The sequence below is a fragment of the Argopecten irradians genome, chromosome 7 (genome assembly GCF_041381155.1).
Source record: "Argopecten irradians isolate NY chromosome 7, Ai_NY, whole genome shotgun sequence".
Classification (NCBI taxonomy): Eukaryota; Metazoa; Mollusca; class Bivalvia; order Pectinida; family Pectinidae; genus Argopecten; species Argopecten irradians.
The window spans coordinates 26,644,470-26,664,826 of NC_091140.1; the positions used below are offsets into that span (position 1 = coordinate 26,644,470).

General features: G+C 34.4%; 1 protein-coding gene across 1 annotated transcript; it reads left to right on the forward strand.

Moving 5' to 3' along the window:
* The first annotated feature begins 800 nt into the window (after positions 1-800).
* Positions 801-19,089, forward strand: LOC138328001 (mucin-2-like). The gene is given in 20 exon segments (XM_069274553.1): positions 801-891; positions 1,453-1,686; positions 1,926-2,090; positions 2,615-2,812; positions 3,407-3,616; positions 3,856-4,020; positions 4,545-4,754; positions 5,373-5,582; positions 5,825-5,989; positions 6,514-6,723; positions 7,342-7,551; positions 7,791-7,955; positions 8,478-8,614; positions 8,617-8,767; positions 9,391-9,600; positions 11,059-11,223; positions 11,692-11,979; positions 12,910-13,027; positions 13,676-13,879; positions 13,923-19,089. Coding segments are annotated over 19 exon segments (3,333 nt in total). The 5' UTR covers positions 801-815; the 3' UTR covers positions 13,722-13,879; positions 13,923-19,089.
* The last annotated feature ends 1,268 nt before the right edge of the window (positions 19,090-20,357 follow it).

Here is a 20,357-nt window from a genome sequence, read left to right on the forward strand (position 1 = left end):
TATATCTTATACAGTAGGATCATGGCTATACATATGTATATCTAATACAGTAGGACCATGGCTATACATATAATACAGTAGGATCAAGGCTATATATCTAATACAGTAGGATCAAGGCTATACATCTAATACAGTAGGACCATGGCTATACATATAATACAGTAGGATCAAGGCTATATATCTAATACAGTAGGATCATGGCTATACATATAATACAGTAGGATCAAGGCTATATATATAATACAGTAGGATCATGGCTATATATCTAATACAGTAGGATCGTGGCTATATATCGAATACAGTAGGATCATGGCTATATATCGAATACAGTAGGATCATGTCCAATATTAGTAGCGCGAATACCCAAATACTCTGTTGTATAATGTTCCGAATATAAATTCAAACCAATGTATTGTTCTATGATCACAGTTATGTTAATTGAGTCGGATATTTAGCAATGATGATAATTCCCCTGTGTTTTTAATTCTCGTGATCTCGACATTGCCATTAAATGTAGGAAGAACTGTTTAATGAACCATGGACGTTGTAATGTCATACGCTAGGCAGCTAGAAAATCAATAAGGATGAAATATTGTAAACAGGTCTTTGTCCCTTTAACAAATTCCACGTAAGGCTCGCAATTAATATTGATCTCTGACATCCAACTACGAAATTACATTGGGAGGTATTGTTCCACTGAGCGCACACTAACACAAATGTGTACCATAGATCTAACTGTGCATCAAGTTACATATATTACTCAACACAGGAAGTAAATTGTTGGTAGCAGTGTTGTTGGGAGTTCCCCGACAAACATGGAGAGCAAACTCCGACACCTTGTCATCGTTTATATGATGATATTACTTCTGGATTGTCGTCTATACACAGCAGGTACGTGTGTGAATGAAGAGGATAAGATTTAATTGTCATATTATACGTAGGTATAGTCATTAGTGTGTGTGTGGCATTGTCGTAGGAAACACAAGGGATTTTTAAGTCAATAATGTCGTGAAGTGAGACGCGTGATATATATGACAGCCTTTCCTGTTTTAGGAAATAATGTATCCATCATCAATATTCATATAGTGATTGGTACACATATGTGGTACTATAAATATTTATTTGTATTATTATATTTTATTGTATTTTGAAAATGAAAACATAATGTTATAGATGCACAGACAATCTGATCAGCTGGTCTTTTTATTGATACAAATGCAAGAGCTCAAACAATACAACTAAACTCTATTTTAAAATGTGTCCCTTAATTAACTTACTTTTATTTAACTGAATTATAAAGGTTAATTTGAATATATTGTATATGTGCTATAACACAAATATAAGATTGATATTCCTTATATCCAAAAACCATAAGAAATATTCACGTCAGTCCTTAAACAGATACATTTTTTTTTACCAAATATTGTTTACGATATCGATTGAACTTATAAGATGCACTAATGTTTCGTGTTCAAGTACACGTGGACCCTTGTATGGAATACGAGGAAATCCCGGCAGATATAAGACGATCTCCAACCCAAACAGAGAGGCGGTACGACGAGAGCATATGTGACGTCCTGGTCCGGGAGAAGTGGTACCGGTTTGTTGGGGAGGCCGGCGGTGACCTGACCAATACAAGTGTCGACGTGTACCAATGTAGTAATTTATACCCACTCTGGATGGTTGGTAAGTCTTAGTTATCTTAAAACGTCATAATGAAGAGCTTAAACGTCTGTCGGGTCTCTGTTGTCACGTTTAAAATATGACATATGTATATGAAATATTTAATGAATTGTTTGATATATGACAATTAAAAGGTTTCTGTTCTAGCATTTGTATACATGATGCACATTGAAGTCTTATTAAGGACTAAGACATATTAAAAGTACAATAAAATTCAAACAGACATTTTCTATTTACTGCAGGCAGCTTCCCTGATGTAGGTGACGGAATTGTTTACAGAAACGTTTGCTTGACGTCTATTTTCGCCAAGTGTCACCGAACCTTCATAATTCAGGTGAAGAACTGTTGTTCCTACCGAGTTTACCGCTTACAAAGTCCAGGACTATGTCCATCAGCATACTGCCTCAGTAAGTAAAAAGCATTTCAACAAGAACTGATATTGAGCAGCATCAAAATTACTTAAACCGTTTTCTTTGTCACACCATCTACTCATCAAAAGACTTTTGTCGTCAATAGGGCGATGAACTGAGTAGTTGAGAATCGTAGCCATTTTGATTACCAATTTCTCTCCAATGATATCGAATTTGAATTGAAGAATTGCTTTTTGTAACATTTATCACTTTTACATAAAATCTGGCTAAGACCGCAATGACCAAGTTGTTGTCATGTATATGTCCCGACAGGATCTTCACTTCTCAGTGGAAAGTTCGAATCAATGGTGGGCAGTTATCAGAAACTGGCTGAAAGTTGATGGTTTTTATAAAGGTACTCCGGTTTCTCAAAGGTTTCCAAACCTGGCATGTTCTACAATCACTATGGGTGTTAACTACATTCATCCAAAGACTCGAGTATTATTCTAGCATATCTAAAATATACGTTTGTATAATTAATTGTCCCCATTTATGTATACCTTCCATACAACTTGTCACAGGTCCGTCTAACATCAGCTCCGAGGACTGTAGGGACCCAACTACCACTACATTATCGCCAACTACCACTCCAACTCCGGCAACCACGGAATCACCTTCACAACGTACAACTACCACCACTACATTATCGCCAACTACCACTCCAACTCCGACACCGACAGCTTCAAGTAACCCAGCTGTCACTAACGACACAATGTCAGGTAGGTCAATTACGTCTCATTTTACATTTTGTTATCTAGTTTATTCACGTGTATTTATTTATCGTTCAGTTTCTATATCATGAAAATTACTCAGGTCATTTCGGTATTTAGTTTCCATTTTATACATAATGTGAACCTCCTGTTCGTGTGACTTGATAAAAGTAATTTCATCAGGTACGTATTGTAGAAACAGTGAATCGTGTGCGAACATGGCCATACCCCTACACTATCCATATATAGGGTGTGCCATCAATTATGTTTAATACAAAACGTTACCATGAGTTCATTTCCAAAAAACCTGCAATTATTTTTTTTTCATAACATCAGTTTTAACAGAAGCGATTTTCTTAAAAGACACATTTATGGAAAATGCAGTCAAAACGACGTTATCATTGACATTTTAACAATTTATTATTGTTTCGAATGAATTATTGATAAATTAGACCACGGCTACTGGTTTTGGTGGTTTATACTCTTTGTAATTCTGGTAATACCAGTCCATACTTTGTAAGATATGGTGATTTTAGTTGTCATATCTACATAAATCTTAGAAGTAGTATAAAACATAGGCTTACCGGATTTTTGATGTTCAAGCACGAGTGGATCCCTGTATAGAGTACGAGGAAATCCCGGCAGATATAAGACGATCTCCAAACCAAACAGAGAGGCGGTACGACGAGAGCATATGTGACGTCCTGGTCCGGGAGAAGTGGTACCGGTTTGTTGGGGAGGCCGGCGGTGACCTGACCAATACAAGTGTCGACGTGTACCAATGTAGTAATTTATACCCACTCTGGATGGTTGGTAATTCTAAGTTATCTTTATAACGTCATAATAAGGAGCTTAAACGTCTGTCGGTCTCTGTTGTCACGTTTAAAATATGACATATGTATATGAAATATTGAATGAGTTGTTTGATATATGACAACTAAAAGGTTTCTGTTCTAGCATTTGTATATCTGATGCACATTGAAGTCTTATTAAGGACTAAGACATATTAACAGTACAATACAATTCAGACAGACATTCTCTATTTATTGCAGGCAGCTTCCCTGATGTGGGTGACGGTATTGTTTACAGGAACGTTTGCTTGACGTCTATTTTCGCCAAGTGTCACCGAACCTTCATAATTCAGGTGAAGAACTGTTGTTCCTACCGAGTTTACCGCTTACAAAGTCCAGGTCTATGTCCATCAGCATACTGCCTCAGTAAGTAAAAAGCATTTCAACAAGTACTGATATTGAGCAGCATCAAAATTACTTAAACCGTTTTCTTTGTCACACCATCTACTCATCAAAAGACTTTTGTCGTCAATAGGGCGATAAACTCAGTAATTAAGAATCGTAGCCATTTTGATTACAAATTTCTCTCCAATGATATCGAACTTGAATTGAAGAATTGCTTTTTGTAACATTTATCACTTTTACATAAAATCTGGCTCAGACCGCAATGACCAAGTTGTTGTCATGTATATGTCCCGACAGGATCTTCACTTCTCAGTGGAAAGTTCGAATCAATTGTGGGGCAGTTATCAAAAACTGACTGGAAGTTGATGGTTTTTATAAAGGTACTCCGGATTCTCAAAAGTTTCTAAACCTGGCATGTTCTAAATCACTATGGGTGTTAACTACATTCATCCAAAGACTCGAGTATTATTCTAGCATATCTAAAATATACGTTTGTATAATTAATTGTCCCCATTTATGTATATCTTCCATACAACTTGTCACAGGTCCGTCTAACATCAGATCCGAGGACTGTAGGGACCCAACTACCACTACATTATCGCCAACTACCACTCCAACTCCGGCATCGACAACCACGGAATCACCTACACAACGTAAAGTTACCACCACTACATTATCGCAAACTACCACTCCAACTCCGGCACCGACAGTGACAGCTTCAAGTAACCCAGCTGTCACTAACGACACAATGTCAGGTAGGTCAATTACGTCTCATTTTACATTTTGTTGTCTAGTTTATCACGTGTATTCATTTATCGGTCAGTTTCTATATCATGAAAATTACTCAAGTCATTTCTGTATTTAAGTTCCAATTGATACATAATGTGAACCTCTTGTTCGTGTGACTTGATAAACTTAATTTCATCAGGTACGTATTGTAGAAACAGTGAATCGTGTGCGAACATGGCCATACCCCTACACTATCCGTGTATAGGGTGTGCCATCAATTATGTTACACATTCAAAGTTTAATCATTTGTTTAATACAAAACGTTACCATGATTTTATTTCCAAAAAACCTGCAATTAATTTTTTTCATAACATCAGTTTTAACAGAAGCGATTTTCTTAAAAGACACATTTTTGGAAAATGCAGTCAAAACGACGTTATCATTGACATTTTAACAATTTATTATTGTTTCGAATGAATTATTGATAAATTAGACCACGGCTACTGGTTTTGGTGGTTTATACTCTTTGTAATTCTGGTAATACCAGTCCATACTTTGTAAGATATGGTGATTTTAGTTGTCATATCTACATAAATCTTAGAAGTAGTAATAAACATAGGCTTACCGGATTTTTGATATTCAAGCACGAGTGGATCCCTGTATAGAGTACGAGGAAATCCCGGCAGATATAAGACGATCTCCAAACCAAACAGAGAGGCGGTACGACGAGAGCATATGTGACGTCCTGGTCCGGGAGAAGTGGTACCGGTTTGTTGGGGAGGCCGGCGGTGACCTGACCAATACAAGTGTCGACGTGTACCAATGTAGTAATCTATACCCACTCTGGATGGTTGGTAAGTCTTAGTTATCTTTGTAACGTCATAATGAGGAACTTAAACGTCTGTCGGGTCTCTGTTGTCACGTTTAAAATATGACATATATATATATGAAATATTGAATGAGTTCTTTGATATATAGCAACTAAAAGGTTTATGTTCTAGCATTTGTATATCTGATGCACATTGGAGTCTTATTAAGGACTAAGACATATTAACAGTACAATACAATTCAGAAAGACATTTTCTATTTATTGCAGGCAGCTTTCCTGATGTGGATGAGGGTATTGTTTACAGGAACGTTTGCTTGACGTCTATTTTCGCCAAGTGTCACCGAACCTTCATAATTCAGGTGAAGAACTGTTGTTCCTACCGAGTTTACCGCTTACAAAGTCCAGGACTATGTCCATCAGCATACTGCCTCAGTAAGTAAAAAGCATTTCAACAAGAACTGATATTGAGCAGCATCAACAATTACTTAAACCGTTTTCTTTGTCACACCATCTACTCATCAAAAGACTTTTGTCGTCAATAGGGCGATAAACTCAGTAGTTGAGAACCGTAGCCATTTTGATTACTTATTTCTCTCCAATGATATCGAATTTGAATTGAAGAATTGCTTTTCGTAACATTTATCCCTTTTACATAAAATCTGGCTAAGACCGCAATGACCAAGTTGTTGTCATGTATGTGTCCCGACTGGACCTTCACTTCTCAGTGGAAAGTTATAATCAATTGTGGGCAGTTATCAGAAACTGACTGGAAGTTGATGGTTTTTATAAAGGTACTCCGGTTTCTCAAAAGTTTCCAAACCTGGCATGTTCTAAATCACTATGGGTGTTTACTACATTCATCCAAAGACTCGAGTATTATTCTAGCATATCTAAAATATACGTTTGTATAATTAATTGTCTCCATTTATGTATACCTTCCATACAACTTGTCACAGGTCCGTCTAACATCAGCTCCGAGGACTGTAGGGACCCAACTACCACTACATTATCGCCAACTACCACTCCAACTCCGGCATCGACAACCACGGAATCGCCTACACAACGCACAACTTCCACCACTACATTATCGCCAACTACCACTCCAACTCCAGCACCGACAGTGACAGCTTCAAGTAACCCAGCTGTCACTAACGACACAATGTCAGGTAGGTCAATTACGTCTCATTTTACATTTTGTTGTCTAGTTTATTCACGTGTATTTATTTATCGGTCAGTTTCTATATCATGAAAATTACTCAGGTCATTTCGGTATTTAGTTTCCATTTTATACATAATGTGAACCTCTTGTTCGTGTGACTTGATAAACGTAATTTCATCAGGTACGTATTGTAGAAACAGTGAATCGTGTGCGAACATGGCTATACTCCTACACTATCCGTATAAAGGGTGTGCCATCAATTATGTTACACATTCAAAGTTTAATGATATGTTTAATACAAAACGTTACCATGATTTCATTTCCAAAAAACCTGCAATTTTTTTTTTCATAACATCAGTTTTAACAGAAGCGATTTTCTTAAAAGACACATTTTTGGAAAATGCAGTCAAAACGACGTTATCATTGACATTTTAACAATTTATTCTTGTTTCGAATGAATTATTGATAAATTAGACCACGGCTTCTGGTTTTGGTGGTTTATACTCTTTGTAATTCTGGTAATACCAGTCCATACTTTGTAAGATACGGTGATTTTAATTATCATATCTACATAAATCTTAGAAGTAGTATAAAACATAGGCTTACCGGATTTTTGATGTTCAAGCACGAGTGGATCCCTGTATAGAGTACGAGGAAATCCCGGCAGATATAAGAAGATCTCCAACCCAAACAGAGAGGCGGTACGACGAGAGCATATGTGACGTCCTGGTCCGGGAGAAGTGGTACCGGTTTGTTGGGGAGGCCGGCGGTGACCTGACCAATACAAGTGTCGACGTGTACCAATGTAGTAATTTATACCCACTCTGGATGGTTGGTAAGTCTTAGTTATCTTAAAACAGCATCATGAAGAGCTTAAACGTCTGTCGGGTCCCTGTTGTCACGTTTAAAATATGACATATGTATATGAAATATTTAATGAGTTGTTTGATATATGACAACTAAAAGGTTTCTGTTCTAGCATTTGTATATATGATGCACATTGAAGTCTTATTAAGGACTAAGACATATTAACAGTACAATAAAATTCAGAAAGACATTTTCTATTTACTGCAGGCAGCTTCCCTGATGTAGGTGACGGAATTGTTTACAGGAACGTTTGCTTGACGTCTATTTTCGCCAAGTGTCACCGAACCTTCATAATTCAGCTGAAGAACTGTTGTTCTTACCGAGTTTACCGCTTACAAAGTCCAGGACTATGTCCATCAGCATACTGCCTCAGTAAGTAAAAAGCATTTCAACAAGAACTGATATTGAGCAGCATCAAAAATACTTAAGCCGTTTTCTTTGTCACACCATCTACTCATCAAAAGACTTTTGTCGTCAATAGGGCGATGAACTGAGTAGTTGAGAATCGTAGCCATTTTGATTACCAATTTCTCTCCAATGATATCGAATTTGAATTGAAGAATTGCTTTTTGTAACATTTATCACTTTTACATAAAATCTGGCTAAGACCGCAATGACCAAGTTGTTGTCATGTATATGCCCCGACAGGACCTTCACTTCTCAGTGGAAAGTTCGAATCAATGGTGGGCAGTTATCAGAAACTGACTGAAAGTTTATGGTTTTTATCAAGGTCTCCGGATTCTCAAAAGTTTCTAAACCTGGCATGTTCTAAATCACTATGGGTGTTTACTACATTCATCCAAAGACTCGAGTATTATTCTAGCATATCTAAAGTATACGTTGGTATAATTAATTGTCCCCATTTATGTATACCTTCCATACAACTTGTCACAGGTCCGTCTAACATCAGCTCCGAGGACTGTAGGGACCCAACTACCACTACATTATCGCCAACTACCACTCCAACTCCGGCATCGACAACCACGGAATCGCCTACACAACGTACAGCTACCACCACTACATTATCGCCAACTACCACTCCAACTCCGACATCGAAAACCACGGAATCACCTACACAACGTACAACTACCACCACTACATTATCGTCAACTACCACTCCAACAATCCGGCACCGACAGTGACAGCTTCAAGTAACCCAGCTGTCACTAACGACACAATATCAGGTAGGTCAATTACGTCTGATTTTACATTTTGTTGTCTAGTTTATTCACGTGTATTTATTTATCGGTCAGTTTCTATATCATGAAAATTACTCAGGTCATTTCGGTATTTAGTTTCCATTTTATACATAATGTGAACCTCTTGTTCGTGTGACTTGATCAACGTAATTTCATCAGGTAAGTATTGTAGAAACAGTGAATCGTGTGCGAGCATGGCTATACTCCCACACTATTCGTATATAGGGTGTGCCATCAATTATGTTACACATTCAAAAGTTTAATCATTTGTTTAATACAAAACGTTACCATGATTTTATTTCCAAAAAAACTGCAATTAATTTTTTTTTTTCATAACATTAGTTTTAACAAAGCGATTTTCTTAATAGACACATTTTTGGAAAATGCAGTCAAAACGACGTTATCTTTGACATTTTAACAATTTATTCTTGTTTCGAATGAATTATTGATAAATTAGACCACGGCTTCTGGTTTTGGTGGTTTATACTCTTTGTAATTCTGGTAATACCAGTCCATACTTTGTAAGATACGGTGATTTTAATTATCATATCTACATAAATCTTAGAAGTAGTATAAAACATAGGCTTACCGGATTTTTGGTGTTCAAGCACGAGTGGATCCCTGTATAGAGTACGAGGAAATCCCGGCAGATATAAGACGATCTCCAAACCAAACAGAGAGGCGGTACGACGAGAGCATATGTGACGTCCTGGTCCGGGAGAAGTGGTACCGGTTTGTTGGGGAGGCCGGCGGTGACCTGACCAATACAAGTGTCGACGTGTACCAATGTAGTAATTTATACCCACTCTGGATGGTTGGTAAGTCTTAGTTATCTTTATAACGTCATAATGAGGAGCTTTAACGTCTGTCGGGTCTCTGTTGTCACGTTTAAAATATGACATATATATATGAAATATTGAATGAGTTGTTTGATATATGACAACTAAAAGGTTTATGTTCTAGCATTTGTATATCTGATGCACATTGGAGTCTTATGTAATGGATAATTTCCGAAAACCTGTCCATTATTAGAGAGAATGGATAGTACCGAGCCCGCAGGGCGAGGTACAATCCATTCTCTCTAATAATGGACAGTTTGAGGTATTTATCCTACTTAAAACCCATCATACCACTACTCACTACCTTGCGTACCCTGTTTGAGAAATGGGATATCCCATTTCAGGAATAGAACAGGTGTTCACTCACCTGTGACAAATAATGGACTAACAGTGTTGAGATGCATGCACAATCATTTAGTTTTACACCTTTGGAGGAACAACAGTGTTTTTGAACATGTCGGATAGTGATATTACCTTGCCCGGCCATCATTTAGGGATGTACGCAGCTGTGATCGTTCTAACTGGAGTAATGGTGTGCCTGTTTAAAGTGACCAATTTATTCGCACAAGGACAGGTGCATTGTCTAACTTGCAACAAATTTTTTCATCAAATACATACAAGCAAGGTGAGTTTTCCTTACAATTTAAACATAACTGTTTTTCCTAAAAAAATCGACCATACGCATGTTATAGATATGATAAAACAAATCCATATCTGATTGTTATAATAGCATTGCACTGGTATACTGTGAAACCTGTCTAATCCGACACCACGTGGGAGCAATTTGTTTGGTCAGATTATTAAGGGTGTAAGAAAGTCAGATACTGTTGTATACTATTGTTGCTATTGTTGAATACGGAACAGTTACAGATAGGATAGGGAAAGCAGGTGTCAGATTAGACAGGTTTCGCTCTTAAGTATATTATGTTTAACCATAATCATCAGATTATATGTTATAAGGATTGTGAGATATCTGAGCTAAAAGACTGCATATTATCCCAACTCAGTCAAGAATCTAGAATTCCTATTCCTCGTCAATTACAAGTTTTAAAAATATGTAACAAATAATAATGCAAGACTCTAATTATGTTTTTTTTTTAATTTTCAGAACAGTAACAGCTAGGAAGGGGAAGTAATAATTTCAATGGAGGAGTGAACATAAATGTAACATTTTGGATAGTCAAATAAACATGTTTGGTTTTCCTTACAACAGCGTTTTTTTCCTTTGTTCAAAATAGACTGTCCATTATTTTGGGGAATAATGGACAGTGGCCCTATAATAATGGACAGTGAGTTACATAATGGACTCCGAGGTGTCCATTATGTAATATAATGGCCGTATACAACAGAGGAAATTTTACTAGCTGGGTTTTAATAAGGACTAAGGCATATTAACAGTCCAATACAATTCAGACAGACATTTTCTATTTATTGCAGGCAGCTTCCCTGATGTGGGGGACGGTATTGTTTACAGGAACGTTTGCTTGACGTCTATTTTCGCTAAGTGTCACCGAACCTTCATAATTCAAGTGAAGAACTGTTGTTCCTACCGAGTTTACCGCTTACAAAGTCCAGGTCTATGTCCATCAGCATACTGCCTCAGTAAGTAAAAAGCATTTCAACAAGAACTCACCAAAAGACTTTTGTCGTCAATAGAGCGATAAACGTAGTAGTTGTGAATCGTAGCCATTTTGATTACTAATTTCTGTCCAATGATATCGAATTTGAATTGAAGAATTGCTTTTCGTAACATTTATCCCTTTTACATAAAATCTGGCTAAGACCGCAATGACCAAGTTGTTGTCATGTATATGTCCCGACAGGACCTTCACTTCTCAGTGGAAAGTTCGAATCAATTGTGGGCAGTTATCAGAAACTGACTGGAAGTTGATGGTTTTTATAAAGGTACTCCGGTTTCTCAAAAGATTCTAAACCTGGCATGTTCTAAATCACTATGGGTGTTGACTACATTCATCCAAAGACTCGAGTATTATTCTAGCATATCTAAAATATACGTTTGTATAATTAATTGTCCCCATTTATGTATACCTTCCATACAACTTGTCACAGGTCCGTCTAACATCAGCTCCGAGGACTGTAGGGACCCAACTACCACTACATTATCGCCAACTACCACTCCAACTCCGGTATCGACAACCACGGAATCACCTACACAACGTACAACTACCACCACTACATTATCGCCAACTACCACTCCAACTCCGACATCGACAACCACGGAATCACCTACACAACGTACAACTACCACCACTACATTATCGTCAACTACCACTCCAACTCCGGCACCGACAGTGACAGCTTCAAGTAACCCAGCTGTTACTAACAACACAATGTCAGGTAGGTCAATTACGTCTCATTTTACATTTTGTTGTCTAGTTTATTCACGTGTATTTATTGATCGGTCAGTTTCTATATCAAAAATTACTCAGGTCATTTCGGTATTTAGTTTCCATTTTATACATAATGTGAACCTCTTGTTCGTGTGACTTGATAAACGTAATTTCATCAGGTACGTATTGTAGAAACAGTGAATCGTGTGCGAACATGGCCATACCCCTACACTATCCGTATAAAGGGTGTGCCATCAATTATGTTACACATTCAAAGTTTAATCATTTGTTTAATACAAAACGTTACCATGATTTTATTTCCAAAAAACCTGCAATTAATTTTTTTCCATAACATCAGTTTTAACAGAAGTGATTTTCTTAAAAGTCACATTTTTGGGAAATGTAGTCAAAAGGACGTTATCATTGACATTTGTACAATTAATTTTTGTTTCGAATGAATAATTGATAAATTATATCACGGCTTCTGGTTTTGGTGGTTCGTTATTAGACGTCAATGCTCTTTAGTATAAACAAATAATTTCGTTGTTATCCCTGCAATGAACGTTTGATTGTATGCTTTCATATACCATTAACATATTTTTGTTGCTTATGTATATCAAAAGCTTCACAATTTTGAGCGTGTAACATGATTTATGGGTAACGCTACACATGTATAACTTTCAACATTTTTTCAAATTACGTCTTTGTGATGAAGTAATGATATGTGAAGATATACTCACAGGCATAGCTATGAATTGACTATCGTAGTTTTTCTAGTCTTGTTGTATTCTTCGCTCTGAAAATCCAGTATTTCTGAGCATGGTCTAGCGGAGAGTATTTGTATGGTGACCAAGTCTATAACTTGGCTCTGAGTGAAAGTGTACTCCTTCAAAAATCAGAATAAATCTGTATTGACCACAATATTTTTACATTACAGAGGTTATCATACATGGTATGGAGGGCTTGTCGGACACCGTTCGTCTCGAATTTGTTGTCGTGATTGTTACATGTATAATTAGTGTCATAGCAGTAATTGGAACAATCATTCTGATCAGGTAAGTTATTGAGAGATAAAACAAACATCGTTTTTATAACGTTATCTTTATTACATGAATATCTGCGCGTGTGACTAGGTACTGATTGATAGGTTTTTATGAGTGCGACGTAATATCTATCAGGAAAACAATGGGATGTTAGCTCTCAACGTTATAACATTAGATCGATACCTACTCGGACGGGATATATCTCTGTAACATGCAAAGATTTATAAGTATGTTTTAAAATTTTTCATTTTAGATTACTGTGATATAATGTTTGTTAAACGGTGTTGGTGTTAGTTTTATAATATAAAATAAAATTGTAGACCATAACTTGGCGTCATGGTTCGCAAGTATTCCATTTCTTAAAATGTTGGCAACCTTTGCCAGTGGCTCTTCCTAATTAATGCGTACGTAATACACTTATCTATGTATATTGCACTACGTACATTGATTGGCAAAACGAGAAGAGAAAGCACGAAATAGTGTTATTTGTCCATATACAACGCATTAATTAGTACACGTAAGACATCCGACATATTTTGTGTTATTAGTGTACAGATATTGTTGCTATTCGACATTTAACTATGTACAACTATGTATGGATTCCGTGTTATTGGAACAATGTACAAATATGTATGTGATTCCTGTGTTATCGGTTTACAGATATCGCTGCAGTTCGAAGTCGCGAACGTACCAAGTACAGAACTAGTGGTAGAGGACGAACAATTAACGTATCTCAAACATCTGGCCATGGCTCCGCTATCACCTGCTGTCTACACCTACACACCGGTGGACATTTCGCCGTAACAGATGTGTTTTCATCGAACAGAGCTAAGACTTTTTCCGTTCATTCACTTTTTACAATAGGTAAAAGGATATCGAGAACATGTTCATTCACTTTTTACAATAGGTAAAAGGATATCGAGAACATGTGATTAATATGTGTGTATCACTGGTCGGAAATAAGATAGAATCTCAAATTACTTCATAAAGAAGTTGTGTAATGCAGACCAGAGACAAAAAAAAAAAAAAAAAAAAAACACTTTTAAAAACGTTCCGCAAAATATCACTTTCAAAATACATTGATTCCGTCCATTTTTAATATTTAACTTTTATCATGCATTATTTATGACATATGATTTCTATTTTATCTTTTTTATTCATATTTTTTTGTATATTTGTAAATGATAGAGTTTAACTTGTTAGATCCGGTTGTTGTCTTATCCGGATTTCTGTTTACCCTGGCATGTTGTTTTGCTTCTTATATTAGTTTATAGTATTTAAAACCCGTATATACCGGCAAAATACGCTGGTCCCAGTGATATCCGATTGAGACAAACTAATAAGTATAACCTTATTTCTGATATTGATTATACATTCTGTTATATTCATGTTTTCATCACTAATCGAAGAAAACCACCAATTTAAAGTATTTAATTTAATTGTCAAACATAAGTACGTACATGTTTTGGAAAATATGCTTTCAAATTAACCTATTTATGCCATATCGGCAATACAACTCTGAACCGAGTTAACTTGTTTTCAATAGCCATTACGCCAAATTAGAACATCAATTAACATTGTTAGTAGTAACCAGAATGTAAACTAAATTTTGTAATGGGTAACAAATTTTACATTATCTTTAAAAATATGAAGTTTAATAATACTTTAGCATGTGCTAGTTTGAATGTGAACGGCATGAGGAATAACACCAAAAGAGCAAGATTGATGCATTGGATTAATAGTTAAAATATTGATATTATTTGTTTACAAGAGACACATGGTACAGATTCTGATATTGTAAAATTGATATTGGAAAAATGAATGGAAGGACATTACAGGTGGGGGAAGTAGTTGGAATAATGGGTCAAGTGAGTCACGAGGAGTAGCTATTTTATTTAAGCACGCATCACATTTCAAGTTATCAGAATATTCTAGAGACAACCATGGTGGAATTTTAACTTGTAAATTATCAGCAAGCAATAAGATATTCCAAATTGTTAATATTTATACACCTAATAAAGGTGATGATAGAAAATGGGTTTTTTAATATATTGAGTAGATTTATCATATCTGATGATACCATAGAAAATATTTTAATCGGTGATTTTAACTGTGTGCTTGATAAGTCAAAAGATAGAAACTTAATCCATAATAGGGAAAACATATGTATCCCTGAATTAATTGCATTGATTAGGAACTTTAGATTACAAGACATACGGCGAATTCATAATCCAGACGCATCTCAATATACTTTTCATCGTGGGACCTCAAAGTCACGTATTGATATGTTCCTTAACATGAGAATATATCATAATTATTAAGTAACGTTAAAATAAAACATTGTTCTAAACAGTGATCATAAATTAATTTCGCTGAAAGTATTATTATACGAGTCGGATAGAGGACCAGGCTCTTGGAAATTAAGTGAAAAGGTTATTAATAGTGATGTTTTTCAAAATACTCTAGAATCCTGCTGGAAGTGCTGGATAAAGGAAATAGAAAACCATGATTTTTTTTAGAATGGTGGGATTTGATAGAAATAAAGATCAAAGAGTTAGCAATGGAAGTTGGTAAACAAATATACACCAATGCTAAGGCAATTAAACACGTAGAAGAACTGCTAGATAAACTAATACAATCAAACTCTAATGATCCAGTAATTCATAACACAATAGAGAAATTGAAATTAAAATAAAGCAATATCATAAAAATAAAGCAGATGCTGCTAAAGTGAGATCGCGGGTTCAAGATTTTGAAGGAGAACATTCAACATAATAATGTTTTTGGGAAAGAAAAGAAAAATGCAGAAAATATGCAGTTTAAAAAATTAGGAGCAGACAAACTTAAAGAAAAACCTCTTTAAGACAGAAGGATGGAGTAATGATAAAGGTTAATACTTAACAAAGTGTACAGAAAATAAATTAACTAATGCAGAAAGTATGCATCTAGATAGGCCTATTTAACAAGAAATTACTAAAGCAATAAATAATTTAAAATTAAATAAATCCCCAGAATATGGGATAATATCTGAATTCTATAAAAAAATATTGGTACTTGATTAAAAATGAGATTACAAAATTGATTATGGACATTTTTAGAAACTTCTAGATAACAAATTCTCAACATAAAGGTATTATAAAATTGTTGTATAAAAAGATGAAAGAGAACATATTAGAAATTGGAGACCTCTAACCCTTTTAAATACTGATTACAAAATAATTGCAAAAAATTTAAGTAATTATAGTAAAAATATTTTTACCAAGAATAATACATACCGACCAAAAAGGATTTGTATCAGGGCGAAACATAATGGATGCTAATAGACTTCTACAAGACGTAATAGACTATTGTGAAAGGGAACATGAAGAAGGATCGATAAAATTTTTAGACCAAAAAGCTTTTGACATAATTGAGTGGGATTAGGTTTTGAAATGTTTACGTGAGTTCAAATTTGGAAATACTTTTTGCAATTGGATATATATGATCTAGATAAACTCAAAAACATGTATACAGACAAATGGCTATACATCAACTTATTTTGAAATCTCAAGATCAACCCGTCAAGGCTGCCCAATAGCACCATTACTTTATATTATACAGGCAGAGCCACTAGCATGTGCTATCAGATCTGATAAAGAACTAAAAGGAATACAGCTACCAGGATCAGATAATGTTGAAACCAAATTAAATATGTTTGCGGACGATACACAGCTAATGAATAAAACAGAAAAATCTATAGAACAAACATTTAAACTTCTAAAGATATATGAAGATGCATCAGGCGCAAAAATAAATTATAATAAAATAGAGAGTACTAGGACCATGGAAAAACAAAGAGCCGATATTAAAAAATAGAATGGTCAAAAACTGTTGTAAAAACATTAGGCGTCTTTCATGGACGTGATAAATAATGATAATATATAGAAAGAAAACATTCAGAAGATTAGGAATTGTCTACAAGGATGGAAAACAAGAAATCTCACTTTTAAAAGGAAAACACCAACCATCAAATCTTATATTATATCCTTATTAGGATTTGAGATAGAAGCAAGAGTAAAAATTCCTGAAAAGTATGTACAGGAAATAAACAAAATTATATGGGACTACATGTGGGATGGGAAAGTCAATCTCATAGAAAGAAAAGTTTGTTGTAATAGTAAATTGAATGGAGGAATGGAAATGATAAATCTGACAGACTTTGTAGAAAATATACAACTAAAAACAGTTTACAGAATTATGCACACAAAAACTGAGGCATGGAATGCTATTGGAAAACACTACTTAAAAAATTTGATAATAAATATATGCAAACCAATTTTCTAGCTAGATGTTCTGACTTGAATGGATTAAATATTAGCAATCAAATTCCTAAATTCTATTACACTATTTTGAAAGCATGGTCAAATATGAAATCTAAAATAGTACCTAATGGAATATCACAAATTTTTGTCACAACCATTATTCGGTAACAAAAACATACAACATAATAATCAACCATTATTTTTATCTTCTTTTTCGAAAAGTGGAATCACTAAAGTGTCTGACATATGGGATGAGAACAGGAAAAACTTAATCAACAACCAATAACTTTTAAGGAAACTTATATTTAAACATAATTGGATTGCCGAAATTTCTAAAATAAATAAAGCTATACCTAGAAAATATACTGAAATTATTAAAGGTAATGAACCAGAACACAAACAACATATATATCTTAACAATAAATTAGAGATATGTGTTTTAATGTAAATCATTTTAAAATTGTAAAGCCAAAATAACTTAAATTGAAAACCCTGCATCCTATTACTACACCAATTATAAGACCAAAAACAGAAATTAAAAGGAATACTCAATTTCAGAAGGAAATAAATTGGATGAATGTTTGGAAATTTTTAAAAAATATCGACTATGTAATTACAACTAAAACGAAATAATTTCAATGGAAAAGTATACATAGGGTAATATATACCGAAAACATTTTAAGTCTAATGAATAGATCCGATGGATTTTGTCATATGTGTAAAACTGAAAATGAGACTTTAACCCATTTGTTTTTTAACTGTTTATTCACAACCCAATTGTTAGACATAATACATGCTAATCTTTACAATAATGAAAGTTTTGACACTGTAAATATGACATGGAATATTGATGATGAGAACATGATGCTCGGTGACTGCACTTATAATTTATTGAAAAATGCAATATCTAACACAGTGATAATTACAACTAAATTGGTTTTATGGACGATCAGGAATATAAAAAAAATACCAAAACAAATCAACTTCTCCTACATCAGCATTTAAAATTTTAAAAGACTCATTTAAAGATAATCTATCCTTATACATAAAAATCAAACAAAATGGGAAAAGGGAATTGCTAGTTTCAAAATACCGAAGTTTATTACAAAATATGTATTTATAATTACTCTTTTATCAGTCAAGTATATGTGAGAGTTAGCTCCCCTTGTTGTTGATATCAATTATAATACTATTATGTTTTAACTACTTATGGATTAATTAGAAGTTAGATTTAAAAATGTAAAAAAAAGAAGAATAAAGTACATATTAAGAAATAACATTACATAATATGTGCACCTCTGAATATCAAGAATATCAGAATAGGTGATACGGAGTAATCTCCCTTCTACCGATTTTTTATATTAGAGTTGCCTCCCCTTACCTGACATATTTTATGACAATATTAACCTGGTATGTATACACAATGTAAGTTATTTATTTGCAATTACAAATATCAATTAATTTGAATGGATATGAATGATTGAGAGTTAATAACGAATAAATGTAAATAATGTGAAAGCGGTGAAAGTTTGTTTTCAAGATTAGAATAATCTATTTAAATATGGAAATTTGTGTGCAAGTTCTTTTTTGAAAGGAACATAATGTTATCTATGTGTCTATTGAATAAAAACAAAATTTGAAAAAACAAACAACAAAAAAACATTGTTAGTAGTATCGTTGTTAGTACATGATTTATATTGCATTCATTTGTATATATTTTCATTATCCACAGGTGATATTAAACTTGTTTTTAAACACACAATTACAGAAACAATGTTTTATTTTCATTTTGAAATGAATACGACATTACGATTGACAAAACTATTTTTTATGCACTTTAGTAGTTTCTGTCGTATTTAAAAGATAGTTTTAACATATCCGTAACCTATAATTGCTGTCACGGAATAGTTACTTTATACGTGCTGTTTACGGAATTAACAAACTTAAGACAGTTGTCATTTTCATATTAAGATTAATGACTACATTTCGTTCGAGGTGTTCCTAATTGACGTGGATACGGGAACATTACGTGTCGTCGTCATGGTCATTATCAATGTCACAATCGTATAATTATAAAAGACGGTGTTTTTCATATTATCTCCTAAATACTATTTGGCTAACATCAGCTAAACGTAGATATTGCGGGTGCTTAATAATCATTTAATGAGCAAAAATACGTTTTATTACCAGCGGTGGTGATTAAGATGATACAACATCCATTAAACTTGTTCGGATTAATTCCAACCATAAAAAACTAGGGATAATTAAGGAGAAGAATTAGGTAGGACTTGCCTGCTGTCTAATCCTGTTGACTGTAAATAATATATGTCAATTTTGTTGAAATTTAAATTGAACTAGGAACAATTTCATATGCTGATAGATGAATAAGAGCATTGGGGTTGGCTTGATATTATAACGCCATTTAATAGCCAGGGTCATTTTTAAAACGAATTACCTGTCAGGTTAAGGAAAAGACGGAGTACTCGGAGAAAAGCGAAACACATCGAAAAAATCGAAGGTGTGCAAAAAAGGGCAATAAATCCGGTCACTGAAATTTAAAAAATTTCATACACAGATAGACTAAAACATCTACAGTTACCAACATTAGCGTTCAGGAGACAGCGAGGAGATATGATAGAGATTTACATGATAATCAAATTAATGTACGATCGTGAAGTTACGGGATATTTGAAGATGTAGAAAGACATTTCGTCAGGGTGCGGAATTATAGAAAAAGTATACCCTTAACAATATAACACTGTAGAGAGAAAAAAAACAGTTTTCCACTACGGATACCAAGGGAGTGGAACTACTTACCAGGGAGAGTTGTTTGTGCTAAGAAATTAAATTGTCTTAAAAATGAACTGGACAAACATTGAAAACACATCGATTTATTTTATAATCTAAAGGACAACTGTGGTAATGTTACAATCAGTAACTGTTATCATATAATTATGTACATAATTGAGTCTGGTGTAGAGGATATATTATTCTGTACCAGAAATCTGTCACTAAATATCATCAAATTAAATATCACTAAA